The sequence below is a fragment of the Ananas comosus genome, linkage group 13, assembly GCF_001540865.1.
Source record: "Ananas comosus cultivar F153 linkage group 13, ASM154086v1, whole genome shotgun sequence".
Taxonomy (NCBI): domain Eukaryota; kingdom Viridiplantae; phylum Streptophyta; class Magnoliopsida; order Poales; family Bromeliaceae; genus Ananas; species Ananas comosus.
In genome coordinates this window covers 678,820-693,214 of record NC_033633.1, presented here as the reverse complement: position 1 = coordinate 693,214, position 14,395 = coordinate 678,820, and the positions used below count along the sequence as shown (strand labels likewise).

Below are 14,395 nucleotides of genomic sequence, written 5' to 3'. Positions count from 1 at the left end.
TTCGATCACGTGCAACGCACGTGGACCCCAAGGGACGCTGCGGATCATAACAGTCGAAAACGGATGGTTGAGATCGATCGACCCAATAATTCCGCGTCGCATCCACACCGCCATTAAAAATTAAAAATAATATATAAAAGAAACCGATCGATCGATTCGAACGATCTCCTCTGCCTCTTCGCCCTTTTTCTCTCGAAGAAACCCTAGCGATCCTCCCCTTCTTCGTCTTCTTCTTCTCCGACGATCTTGAGCGAAGATGCCGGCGACGGCGGGGAGGGTTCGCATGCCCGCGAACAACCGCGTCCACAGCAGCGCGGCGCTCCAGACGCACGGCATATGGCAGAGCGCGATCGGCTACGACCCCTACGCCCCCACCAACAAGGACAAGCCCGACCCCTCCAAGCCCTCCTCCGCCCCCCGCGGCGGCGGCGGCGGCGGCGGCAGTGGCGTCGGCGGTGGCGGGGGAGGCGGTGGTGGTGGGGACGGCGGCGAGAACGCCTACGCCAGCTTCCAGGGCCTCCTCGCCCTCGCCCGCATCACCGGCTCCAGCGCCGACGAGGCGCGCGGCGCCTGCAAGAAGTGCGGCCGCGTTGGCCACCTGACCTTCCAGTGCCGCAACTTCCTCAGCGTGAAGGACCAACAGGACGAGAGGGACGAGGGCGCCGCGATCCACGCCGCGAACGCCGCCTTCGACAGGATCAAGAAGGCGAGCGGGTTGAAGGAGGCGGGGGAGAGCGACGAGTCGGAGGAGGAGGAGGAAGAGAGCGAGAGCTCGGATTCAGATGTGGATCCGGAGATGGAGAAGATCATCGCTGCTCGCTACGGTAAGAAGAGCAAGAGGAGCTCCGCTTCTGCGGCGAGGGGGAGAGAGGAGAGATCGGATGATGAGAAGGAGGGGAGCCGTAGGAGGAAGGGTCGATCGAGGCATAGGAGGAGCGGGAAGAGCTTGAACAAGAACGATGATGAGATCGATAGCGAGGATGAAGCGAGGAGAATGGAGAAGAGGAGAAGGCGCAGGGATTCAGATGATGATGACGACGACTATAATTATGAAAAGAAGCATAGGAAGAGCAGGAGGGAAAAGAAGAGGCGGCGGAGCCATCACAAGAGGAAGGACTCTGATGAGGATGATTCAGAAGGAGAACCAGATAGGCATTCACGCCATAATCGAACGAACAGGCGGAAGGATGCATCGGAGAGTGATTCTGATAAAAGTGATGAGTCGTCGGATGATCGTAAGAGGTCTAGCAGGCATAATGAGCGCCGGAGGAAGAAGAAAGCGGCTTCATTGAGTGACTCTGAAATCAGTGGATCGGATTCTGAAGAAGAGCTGCGAGGCAGGAAGGAGAAGAAGCGATCCGAGGAGAGGAGCAGGAAGCATAGAAGGCACGAGAAGAATTGATTGGCTGGATGGTAACTTGCTCGTCTTTCTGTCATTTGCTGGTTATAGCTTTAATTGGATGTTAGCGTTATTCAAATCCAGTGCTATGGCTTTGTTATCTATCTGGTAATTTGATTGCCATAATTGATATGAATGTGTTCATCTAGCCGTATGTTATGTTCATTTTGAAAAATGAAGCTCTTAGTCTACACCATGTTATTGGCCTTTCATAGTAGGGAGGTCATGCGCTAGTAAGCTGTGCTTGTAAGTGTATTGATATTGACTATTTTGATAATGCATTGAGTGCTTATTTTGTTTAGAGGTACTTGCTTTTGAGCACCGTCATGTTTGATGATCTTTTATGAATACAGTAATCAAAGTATAAGAGATTAACTCTCGTTGTAAAGAAGTTCTTATGATACCGTCGTTTTCGTACTTTGAATTAGGATTCTTGATGTTGTTGCTACCTTGTGTATTTTCCATTTGTGATTCACTCAGTAAAAGTTGTAGGTGATATATTAGGAAAGTTGTTTATAAAGAATTCCTGGTATTTCTTGTTGTTGGTCGTTGCATTTTAAATGCTCACGCCGATCAATTTTCACTAATTATTAGATAGCATGAATCTTTGTGTCCCTTTGATGAGCTGTCTGCGTTAGGGAGAATGTGAACAAATCAGGAAAATATGAACATATTTATCTAGATAGTGTGCCTTCATCGACACATCTCTCGTACAAGTAGAATTTGAAACCTTGCCCCTCTCTTGCTTCGCAACTTCATTTATCTGGTCATAATGGAATGACCATGGGGCTTGCAAAGTACTACGTTGATGAATGCTTTGTTCTCATTGAATAGGCGACAGTATTGAGAATTTTTTTTGTAAGTCTGGTTTTCAGGTAGCTTTCTTAATTAATAGGAACGCCTACATTTGCTCCCAAAATGTATGGCAAGAAGTGGTGTGGTATACTCGAATTGAACTTTGAAAAACGCAATGGATTTTGTGATCTGCATAACATCCATGACTTCAACATGAAACATATGTATTTAGATTCTCCAGCTTGTTTGAAGGCAAGAAAATTATTTTTCTAATTAATAGTACCTTATTCAAGAAAGTTATTTGGCATGTTTGAGTTGAGGAACCTGTATTGATTTATCGTTAGTATGTGAAAATGTGCTTCTAGGATCTTGAACTCATCGTCTATTGTATATTGGTCAAACTTCTACAGTTCTGACTTCGAAACTATTCAATTCCTTGAAAAATATTTATACTTTATCTAGGGCTTGTTGGAAGATCAATGTATCATATCCTTCTCTTTTAAGACTTAGCTTGTCGGAGACAATAGCATTACTCTGATGTTGTGATGTTGTGCACATATAATTGCGCGGCACTGTTTGATCAGCTCGCATCAAGTGAATAGGTCTTATGTTTTGCATCACTCTCTGTTTAGTACCCTCTACTCCATGTTTTAGCTCCATTGGTTGTGGAATTCAGGTCAATTTTGAGCACGAGGAACTGATCGGTTCTTGCAGCAGCACTAGTGTTTTCTTTTCGCCACAGATGCTGCTTCTGATTCTTTGCACATGCAGGTTTACTGATCAACCCTCATTAGCTGCTGCTTCTAGTTACTCGCCCTCTTACGTTCTTCCGGTGTAGTTAAAAACCCAGGGTGGATGTGAATCATTCTTTTGGACAACTCTACTTGGGGAGTAAGAGGCAATTGGTAATGATAATTTTTACGCATACATTTTAGCATCATGGACCACTTGTATCTATGAGATTAGTAGCGGTGTGAATAAGAGGAGTTCAAATGGGGCCAATTCATTTCATTTTCCACTCAAAATTCGATCTGCTCAGTCAGGAACTTCTCATTTTGATGTTTACTTTTATCTGCAGTTGTGGCACTGAAACTAGTGGACTCAGTTTTATTTTTTTACATAAAATCATACAGAAATTATACAGTCCATATAAATAATATGTCTATTGGTAGGGTCACAAAAAAAAGNCTAGTGGACTCAGTTTTATTTTTTTACATAAAATCATACAGAAATTATACAGTCCATATAAATAATATGTCTATTGGTAGGGTCACAAAAAAAAGAAAAGAAAAAAAAAAAAATCTTGGGGAGGCACTTCTTATCTCTCTGCACATGCAGGAGCCCATCTGCGCCATGATTGTGCTCACTTGTTAAGTAATATATATATATATATGGCGAATAAAGCAGCAGCAGCAGCAGCCATGGCATGGAGTAAAAGCAATAGCTTTAATTAGAGAAGATTGGAGAGGGGGAGGGAGTGAGAGAGGTAAGTAAATGTCCGTGTCCTCGCTTTGATAGACCGAAAGGTGGATTGTTGGGCCCCTGCCTCTTCGGGCCCCAGACCCACCTCCTCATTTCCTTTCTTTATCCTTCCCCTTCTCTCTCTTTCTATCTCTCTCTCTCTCTACTTTGACAGTAATGGTAGGCCACCTTCTCCCATCATCACCTGCCGAGCATGATGTTCCTCCCCACTTCCCTTCCCTTCCCTCCTCCCCTATGAGTGTCTAATATTCCGTCCGTCGAACACCCCAAAACGCCGTTTATTCGAGATTTAATCTGTGGAGATCAGATCGTCTGTAAACCAGTATTGTTTTGCTCTCTGTTGATGTTGCGGCTGCTCAATTGTTCTATAAAAAAGAGAGGAAACCTTCTAGTCTAGATATCTTATTTTACAAAAAAGAGAAAAAAGAAGAAGAAGAAGAAATAATGTTCTGGATATCTGCAATGCCTAGCAGTGGTGAACAGTTTTATCCCCTCATATTTTTACTGCAGTTCATAATACGTCTACGCTTACTTACAAAGTCTCAGGTCCTCCCCTCCTCCCCTCTTTTATTAGAGATAGATACATTTATTGAGCACTAACTCACCTTCCAAACAAAGGAAACAGCAGCAGGCGCCTCATTCACACTCTCCTCACCATCCCATCCCACCCCCCTCTCTCTTCCCAGGGTGACCGACTGCTGCCTGCCTGCTGGTGCTACCCACCCAAAAGCATCCACTTTTCTTAAAAAAGATTCTGCACCACCAGGTCACTTTCCCCCCGCTGGAAATTGGAATGCTGTTCCCATCACTTAACCACTTTTGTTCGGCGGATACAAATCCTTCTTGGGTTTAAACTTCAAACCCCCACCACTATTTTTGATAGTACTATTCCTCACTAAATATTTTCTTTTCCCTTTTTTAAAAAAAAGGAGGAGAATTTGAAGCACAATATTACATACACATGGAGAACTGAGGCTTTTGAAGCATAATAATAATATTACATGCACATGGAGAACTGAGGTTTTTGAAGCATAATAATAATATATTACATGCACATGGAGAACATAGGCTTGAACAACAAAATGAACAAAGAATTGTCTCATGACACAAAAATTACACAAATTGGACTGAACAGCACAGCTCTACGCACACTCAATGAGCAAATCCTAATACAAGGGGATTAAATTCTCTATAAACAGAATTTAACTAAAAAAAAAAACAAATTTGAGCAGCATTACCTCACTGCTCATTAAAATCAAAGTAGTAAAAAAAAAAAAAAGGGGAAAAAAAGGAGAACTATTCAAAAGATCAAGTTGTTACTACTCGACAAAGTGAAAAAGGAAAAAAATGTACAGAAACCCTCTCAACCATAAGACGGATCATCCTAAAATGGTTCCTTCTTAACTTCACTCTTTGAGATCTTTCAAAATTAAGCTATTCTAATAGAATAAAATTAAAAACTTTATCACGTTTATTGATGTTTTTATCACCTCAATAAAAATTTGAAGCTTAACAACTAGGAAAACTCAAAATCCAAAAGAAGAAGAAAAAAAGAAAAGAAAAATAGAAGTGTCAAAATTAAAAATTGAAAATAATAACAAAGTTAAAGGGGGGCGCCTAATTTCAAATATTGGGCTGTAGTTGAGGAGGCTCCACAAAAATCGAAGAAGAAGAAGAAGAAGAAGAAGAAGAGAAATTTGTAAAGAATTTGAGTTTGGAACCTGGTGGGAGGAGGGGGGAGGATCAGTGGGCCATGGCGACGGCGGTGGGGGGGGCGAAGGCGATGGAGCGCTGGGTGGGGAGGGCGAGCATGGCGGTGTGGTCGAGGAAGTCCTTGAGCGCGACGACGGCCTCGAGGACGCGGCGGAGATCGTCGGCGCAGGCGAAGCCGACGGCGCCGGAGCGGCGGACGGCGTAGACGTAGAGGGTGAGGCAGCCCTTGCGGAACTTGAAGCGCGCCATGTCGGTGCCGGTGAGGCCCCGGATGAGCTTCTTGTTGACGTCGCCGAGGGGGACGAGCGGGGGCCAGAGCTGGTCCACCGCGGCCTTCATGGCCTCGGACTCGAAGACGAAGACCAGCGCCTTGGACTTGTTGGTGCCGAGGCCCAGCGTGAGCGTGCGCCACGCGTGGTGGGCGAGGATCGTGAAGCTCGTCGGGAGGTACGTCGTCGTCGACGGGAACGGCAGGCTCGCGCACCGCGCCAGGAACGCCGCCGGGATGTCCAGCAGCCGCAGCAGCTCCAGCGGCGACGCCCGCCGCACCGTGAACGATCGCACCACGAACTGGCCCCCGAACCGCAGCCCCTTCACCTCCGAGCTCGCCTTGAACTGCGCCTCCGCGGCCGAGGCCGAGACCGATGCCGAGGCCGAGGGTTTCTTCGCCCCGGCGGAGGAGAAGAAGGAGGGGAATTGGGTGTTAGGGTTAGGGTTTTGGGGAGGGGGATGCTGATGATGCTGCTGCTTCTTCTTCTTCTTCTTCGTCTTCTTCTCCTCTTCCTCGGCCATGAAAGGTTTTTTTTTCTCTTTTAATTTGGAATAGTTGGTGGAGCGTGGGGGATCCAGGGATGTTTAAGGGCTAAGGGAGGTTGCTGTTTAGGCCAACTTTTCTTTTTTTTTTTATTATTATTTTAAAATTTCCTTGCTGTTTTTATCTCTTTTTTTTTTTTCCTAACAAGGAAAACATAAAATGGTCAAAGGAAAAGGACGTGTGTTTCCGTAATTTTTATTAGTATCTAATAAATGAGTGGATAACTCATGTTTTTCACTTTAAATGTTGTAGCTTACCAAGTTTTATACATAATAAATATTGCATTTAGCTTTCATGGTTGGTCCTAAGAAACATAATTTTCGTATGAAACAACCATCTTACCCAGAGTCTAGTTTACAACAAAAGAAAGTTCCAAATTTTCTTACGGCGAGAACTGGAGTACGGTATAATATGTAAAAATTTATTGAGAATTAAAGTGCTTGAATAAAACAAGAATAAGAATCAATTTGCATTACCAGAATTATATTGGGGATTATTTGTAAGCTTCACGTACTCTTTGTTGGTAAGTTCGTATTAAGTTTGAATGTTGTCGCTTTCTTTAACACATGGTGGTGGGAAAAGTTGGGTCGGAATGTTGGAACATCTCTTCTTCTTCTTTTTTTTTTTTTTTTTTAATTTACATTTTGTTGGTTGTCCAACAGTTTATTTGTTGGGCTATAATTTAGAACAATTCCTCGGCTCTAAGAAAAGCAAAAAAATTGTGTTACTTTTATCGCGACACTGAGCTTAAAGTACTGAGCTTCTAAAACTTCAAAAATAGAAAATTTAATCTAAAGTTATTACTCAGTAACTAATCAATAATTTTGTCGAAACTCACACGCAGGTGAAAGAGGGTTCCTATTGTAATGCATTCACGAATTATAGCTTGTAAAACGTACCAGGTAGAATAATGAATTATAATAATAATGATGATGATGATGAAAGCTTATTTAGAAAAAATAAGACATACCTTCAGACCAGAATTAGTACATAAAACTTAATTAGGTTGCGTGTTGGCGAATCATTCCAGTTCCGAGCAATAATAGCCTTTGATTGATAGCCGCGATTTTGGTTCTTCATTGCGCATCATTTTTCCTGAACATAAAAAGTAAGAACACATACTGCTGTTATTAGGTAGAAGTAATACTTAATGCAAGTAGGTACAGGCCGTAAAATGGCCCCTATGTAATTAAGTATTCTATTTGAGAGTAATCCACAATTTACACCTGGCAATGGCTCTGTTGAACAATTTAATATTGATAATAAATTTGCAACATGTATATGCATTCTCAGTGCAGGTGAAGCTTCTCATTTTGTCCTGTTGCTGATAAATCAATGGTGGTTTGAATCTGAAATAATACACAGCTATACATAGTGAGAAATTTCGCAAACATATTTGTCCCTTTCTTTAAATTCCACCGCAACTTAGTTTTCTGAACTTCTTATGCTGGCATAGCAAGCAGTCGATAACTTATACGGCAGAAACAGAAGCTGCAGAAGCTCTTTTCTATTGAGCGACGGATAGTATGAGTGTAAGAAAACAATTTATGCCTGCTGCGCAGGCCTTCAGAGAAGGCATCCATCTCTACAAAGTGGAACTGTGTCTCACAAAACTCAAATTTCTTGAACAAACAATAATACATTAACCGACTGTCTCTAGTGCAAGTGGCAAAGGGCTTGGTGGTTGGTACTCGAGGTCCCAAGTTCGAATCCTAATTGATTCACATTTCCAGCTAAGTTTATTTCTAAATGAAATAAACGAAGCGAGTTGCGTGCTACCTATCTCTCTCTCTAAAAAAAAAACAATAATACATTAAAGGAAAATTGAACTACTTATCCCATTTCCGTTCTATCGTTTCCAGAATATTTTGTCAAAATTCACAAAATTCTAATGAGTTAGCTTACCGACTAAGAGCAGTTTCTTACTCAATTATGCAAATTTGCTTAGATACGTAGATGACTCTATGATAAAATCTCAATAAGATATCCTTGATCATTATACGCACAACAGGACCACAATGCCAGAGTTAACTTCTACTTCGAGAGATTCTTCTTCCTCTAATGAGTGCTGTAAATAGTTAAGAAGATATATATTCTTTCTTAAGACATCACATACTCGTGCGAATCCACATAAATTCTGATTTTTGATTCTACAAGGGAAGTCCCTGATGAGTTAATTGTACCCACTTTAACGAAAAGTGGTCAAAAAGCTTTATATTATGAGTCTCGAGTTTCTTCCCCTTTTACTTCAAAGTAAAGGTCTGAGCACTTGCCTCACCATTAAAGGTTAATGGCTTGATCAAGTATTTCACAGTTCAAAACAAAAATCTTTTAATTCTACTTAGAACATTAGCTATCGATTTGAGTGACTATGTATGTTATACTCTCCTTCTAAGTTCTCCGAACGAAACTGGGATGTTCAGGTGCTTCATCTGGAATCAGTGGAAAAAATACCAAAAAGCAATCCAAATGGTTAACCCAGTTACAAATCTAAGTTGGGTTAGTGGATCACGATATTCGCATTTCGCGAAGAGAAAAGAAAAACATGAAAAAAGGCTGTGATAGAAGCTAAGGCGATTAAGAACTCACATGGACCAACTTTTGTCTCAGATTGTCTTACTACATATTTTCTCACAATTTTATGACATGAACAAGATCCTAATTCAGGTGATTCTTTTCATTACAGCAGCGCCAAATATACTCAAATTACAGAGGACCATAAACTGAGACACCAAACGCACAAAAGCGGAAGAATACTCAGCTTTGCATCTCTTGGTTTCCTTTTTCATTTTCTAACTTGAAGCAACAAATAAGTATCAAAGCTTTAGACACAATAGGCGAAAAGCATATATAGCTTTTAAAACCACACTTTTTCATCTCTTCCTTTCTCTAATCCTGTTCTTTTATCCATCCTTTAATCAAAAGTAGTTTGACCTTAGGGATCTCATCACTAATGGATAACTCCACTACCATTGATTTACAAAAACGAAAAAAAAGGGGTTTAATATTTGATTTAATCATAAGACAATGTGTAGTAGGACATATCATGTTAAACATATTACCATTACTATAATCATTAATTTGCAAAACAATTAGATGATTCAATTGCTATAAGATATCAACAAAATCATCCCAAAAAAATTTGAATCAAATGCGCAATAAACAAAGGGAAGAGAAAAGTACCTGATGCTAAGTAAATTAACCGTTCTCTGAGATATTTCCTCGAACATGTGAGCTTCAATCCACTTGGGCCAATTTTGCCTCGGAGAAGAGAATGGCCCGCGTGTCGGATTCCCACTGGATGAAAAAGCTGTTTGCTGTGGCAACTCGTAATGAGCAACCACATCACGTCTCCGGACACTCGATTTGGTCAAACACTTCACACGCTTGACACATCCCCCCCGAACCCATTCTAAGCACGGCTTGGACTTTGGGCTCGTCACTTTTGGCGAGCCTAATCGTGTAATTGGATAAATCTTAGGCTCGAATGCGACGAACCACGTACGCCCCCCACGTACCCCACAATCACGCCACCATTACTTTAAAACTGCACGAAAATAACGGAGGGGGAGGTAAGCTTACCGAGTTGGAACCGACATCGTCCACATCGCCACGTGGCACCGCCCAGGGGTCAAACCAGTCAACGTACTACAACCTCTTACGTTACTTAATTGTAATTTCGATATACTTACCCCCTTTCAGTAAAAGCGCCCCTTTTTATATTCCTTTTCCCGGATGGGAAAAAAGTGGAAAAGGGGGTGTCTTTATCATAACGCGGAATTAAATTAAAATAAAATGGGGATACTATTTTGAACCCTGCTGCTGTATCTCTGCTTCTGCCTCACTCCACGCAACTCCTCGCCCAATCCCTCTCCAATGGCGTCGCTTTCTCCGCCGCAAACCCTAACCCTAGCGCTCCTCCGATTCGCCGCCGTGTTCGAGCTCCTCGCGCTGCTCTCGGCGCCGGCTCGCACGGCGGCGTTCCTCCGCGACCACACGTTCGTGGACCGCGTGAAGCTCTTCGACTCCAACCCGGATTTCATCCGCGCCTTCGCGGGGACGGGGATCTCCGTGATGATCACCGCCCCCAACGGCGTCATCCCCTCGCTCGCCGCCCCCTCCGGGGCCGCGGCGTGGGTCGCCGCGAACGTCGCCCCCTTCCACCCGGCCACCAACATCTCCCTCGTCGCCGTGGGCAACGAGATCCTCGCGACCGCGGACCGGACCCTCATCGCCCGCCTCGTCCCCGCCATGCGCGCCCTCTCCGCGGCGCTCGCCGCGGCGGGGTTCCCGGAGATCCGCGTCTCGACCCCGCACTCCCTCGGGATCCTCTCCGCCTCCGACGCCCCCTCCACGGGCCGGTTCCGCCGCGGCTACGACCGCGTCATCTTCGCCCCGATGCTGGACTTCCACCGCAAGACGAAGAGCCCCTTCGTGGTGAACCCCTACCCCTACTTCGGCTACACCCCCAAAACCCTAGACTACGCGCTGTTCAGGCCGAACGCGGGGGTGCTGGACCCGGCGACGGGGATAACCTACACGAACATGTTCGAGGCGCAGCTGGACGCGGTGTACTCGGCGATGACGCGGCGGCGTACAACGGGAACCTGATCCGGCTGGTGAACTCGGGGAAAGGCACGCCGTTGATGCCCAATCGGACGTTCGAGACGTACGTCTTCTCGCTCTTCAACGAGGACCTCAAGCCCGGGCCCACGGCCGAGCGCAACTTCGGCCTCTTCCGCCCCGACCTAACCGCCGTCTACGACGCCGGCGTTCTTCGCGACCCGGTGAGTAGAGTTACGATATGCTTTTGGACATAATATTACGTTAATACGTATATCGCGATCATTTGGTTACAATATATTTTATATGATTTTACCGAAAACAAAAAAAACATTTTTTTTTATATATTTTTATTCTTACTTTACTTTATCTTAATATCAAATTAAGTCTAAAGATGGTATATAACTTTTATGAAAAAGGCATTATTCCTTTTTTTTAAAAAAAAAATGGTGCTATGGCCTACTAAATATAATTGCTTAACAACAGCTCTATTAACCAAATAGGGAGGAGGAGGTTCGGTTTTTGCTTTCTTCACGTGTGTGTGTGTGTTTGTGTTAAGGATTTTGGTATTTTCATGGTGATTTAATTGGGTGGAACCGTCCGTTGTATTGTACCCATGAGCTTCTAGTCAATGTTGGCGGGTCGGGTACATCATAGCGAGCATCAAAGCTTCTTTATTCGTGTGGCCTGGGCGGCCCCGAGCCATCGTTGCTTTGATGCGCGTCCTCGTCCTTTACGCCTGCTGTGCGCGCGCGCGAATCCAGGCTCGGAACGCGTGTTCCATAAGATTTCCTCCTCCCTACGTACCCCACATAACCACGTATGGGCTCAGAATAATCGATTAATTAGTACCGTTTGTTCCTAACCATCACCTTCACTCTTTTCCATAGATTATTATTTATTAATGTTCATATTACTATTGGATTTAATCGCAATAACAACTATTCTGAATGTATATTTGTGTATATTTTTTAGGCCGCGGAGCCGAACCCGTCTCCGTCGGGGAGCGGGAAGTGGTGCGTGGCGCAGTCGAACGCGAGCGGGGACGCGCTGCAGAGCAACATAAACTACGCGTGCAGCGGCGGCGGCGGCGGTGGCGTGGACTGCAGCCCCATCCAGGACGGCGGGGCCTGCTTCCTCCCCAACACCCTGCAGGCCCACGCCGCCTTCGCCATGAACGCCTTCTTCCAGGCCAACGGCCGCAACGACTTCGACTGCTACTTCTCCGGCACCGGCGTCGTCACCACCACTGACCCCAGTAACCCACTCATTCCCTCATTCCCGTATCATTTTAACACTCATCTCGCATTCACCATTGAGCTCATAGGATAAAGAGAGTTTTCATTTTCAAAAGACATTAATTGCAAATAATGATTTATGGTTCTATGAATTTTACTGCCAACATATTATTATTGCTCGTTATTAATTTAGTCAAAGCAGTAATGTTTGATTTGGCTATGTTACAGGCTATGGGAATTGCAAGTACACCTCGTGAGGAATTAAATTAAATTACATAATGGGAATGGCCGGGGATTCGAGGCTACCGAACTCTGCCTTTTTCTTTTTCCCTCACCCTTTTGCTGGGAAGCGCTTCTCCACAGAGCTTTTGTAACTTTTGGAGTTCCTAGACTATTAAATTAAAATTAAAGTTTATAAAAGTTCTTTTAAAAAAAGTGTGGATTAGACTCGCTTGCTAATCGGGGTTAAAAGGTGTAGATCTAAATAGCGAGCTGCTGTGGTGTAATGTTGTAACTTTTGTTAGCTAATTTGTTGTGCTTTTATTCGTTAATTACTCTGCTTTTCCCTCGACCTGCTAAGCTAATACATATTTGAGTATATAATGAATGTGGGGAACAATGACACATGTCAATTTTGAAGATATTTTGAGTCTTGAGTGTTTGTTTGGATTGCTCTCACTCCACTTTAAGTTTACCATTTAAACGTTCAAAATAGCACAAAATTGATTAAATCGTAAATAAATCTCTCCCGAGAGAACCATGTTTTATGTAGATTTTGAGTGTTTTGTTCGTCTCCTTTCAACAATCAGGTGGTATTTTTTAACGATGCTCAAAAGTTTATAAAGGCATATTTAGATTCCATATATAAAAAAAATTGCGTACAGGGAAATTGAGAATTCAAATCTGATTTTAGAAATGTAGACTCAGGAGAGTCATGGTGTGGCATTATTTTCTTTCTTTCTTTCTTTCTTTTCGTTCATGTGTGCGCGCAGGTTCTTCTTTTGGTTCATGTGTGTGCCCAGGCGGGCGTGGGTGAGGGCGCGCGAGACTAATAGAAGTTATGGGACAAGTTGGCATGGTCCAGTCGAAACTAAAAAAGGTGCAGGCCTAACTAAGACTTTGATCTTAGATGACTTCTAAATTAAACCTATATCAAAAAGTTGTATTATAGTTGATATATGAGTATCTAACTGTTATACTAGTTGTAGCTTGGCACCCATTAGATGTAGCTAAAAGTAAGTTTTATCAACATGAAGGCTTTCTAATTGCAAAGGGTGTATTTCTACATAGAATTTGGGTTTGGGTTTCTAAAGAGTATGCGTACAAAGATTTAGATTTTACAAAGAATATATATATATAAAGGATAATTTATCAAACTCTGTACATATCGTAAACTAATCCATTTTATTATGACAATTATATAGAAATTTGATCCAATGAGCTTATATTATGCACTTATGTATCATGCAAGAGTTTTGTTGATGATGTTAGGTCCAACCATAATTCCAAATTGTTATGATAATTAGATATTCTGAACCTTAAATTTAATTTATTTCAAAAATTATTATGGATAATATGAATTATGATTTGCGTACTAATTCAAAATAATAATAATAATAATAATAATAATAATAATAATGAAATTATATAAAATAAAATAATTATTATATATCCCCTAATTAAAATCCCAACTTCTTAATCCTTTAATATCGCATTAAAGCCATTACAGTTAAGCCGTCCCTCTCAATTCTCATAACCCCTTAATAATATTTTATTTTAATAAAAAACGCCCCCCCCTCAGTAATTTAATACAAAATCTCGCGTCCGCAGTTTCGATCCAACGGCTCAAATGAGCCCGCGAAGGATCGAACGGCTCCCAACGGCCCCTTAACTCCCCCCCACCATAAAAGTCGGGGAGAGTGCCGTTTGAGGTTTCAAACACTCAAACTCGCCACGCAACGGCACCGGACGCCGTTAGAAGCCGTTACGCGCCTTTCGCTCTTGCCCTCGTGGTTAATTTAACGGCTCCGTTAAGTCTCCGTCGCAGATCCCTTTCCTTCATTTGTTTAATTCCCTTCCAGTAAAAAATAATTTAATAATAATATTTTGGATAAAAATTGTATGAAAAGCCCTTGTACTAGAAACATATTGCAGCACTGTCATATTCTTTTAAATTAAAACAGTTTAGTCTCTGAAACTTTTATTATTGCAATTTAGTCCCTATCCTGATCATTCTAAATGGGAATATGACACTAAAAAGTAATGCTAATCTTATTCAAAATTTTGATCTTTTGTTAAATAGGGAGTAAGTTATCACGGAATGATAATACAGGGAGTATGTGTAAATTCTACGCAATAATTTTTTTTTAATTTTCCCTTTTCTCCTCTTTC

At 42.8% G+C, this 14,395-nt stretch overlaps 2 protein-coding genes and 1 pseudogene across 3 annotated transcripts; 2 read left to right on the top strand and 1 right to left on the bottom strand.

Moving 5' to 3' along the window:
• LOC109719516 (CAX-interacting protein 4) lies at positions 143–1,706 on the top strand. Its single transcript, XM_020246253.1, has one exon. It carries the CDS (start codon positions 257–259, stop codon positions 1,400–1,402), a length of 1,146 nt encoding a protein of 381 aa, XP_020101842.1. The 5' UTR covers positions 143–256; the 3' UTR covers positions 1,403–1,706.
• LOC109719515 lies at positions 4,633–9,876 on the bottom strand. 2 transcript variants are annotated; one of them, XM_020246252.1, is made up of 3 exons: positions 9,387–9,876; positions 7,430–7,552; positions 4,633–7,298 (listed from the first exon to the last, which is right to left on the bottom strand). In XM_020246252.1, the coding sequence occupies exon 3, from the start codon at positions 6,179–6,181 to the stop codon at positions 5,420–5,422; it is 762 nt and encodes a 253-aa protein (XP_020101841.1). In that variant the 5' UTR covers positions 6,182–7,298; positions 7,430–7,552; positions 9,387–9,876; the 3' UTR covers positions 4,633–5,419. The 2 variants fall into 2 exon arrangements, with proteins under 2 accessions (XP_020101841.1, XP_020101840.1); XM_020246251.1 differs by lacking the exon at positions 7,430–7,552 and having other exon boundaries at positions 4,633–6,904; positions 7,174–7,298.
• LOC109719514 lies at positions 9,965–12,645 on the top strand (annotated as a pseudogene).

What these genes read in the sequence shown, in the direction of transcription:
- LOC109719516 (XM_020246253.1), top strand. Translation starts at nt 257, where the DNA reads ATGCCGGCGACGGCGGGGAGGGTTCGCATGCCCGCGAACAACCGCGTC.
- LOC109719515 (XM_020246252.1), bottom strand. Translation starts at nt 6,181, where the DNA reads ATGGCCGAGGAAGAGGAGAAGAAGACGAAGAAGAAGAAGAAGAAGCAG.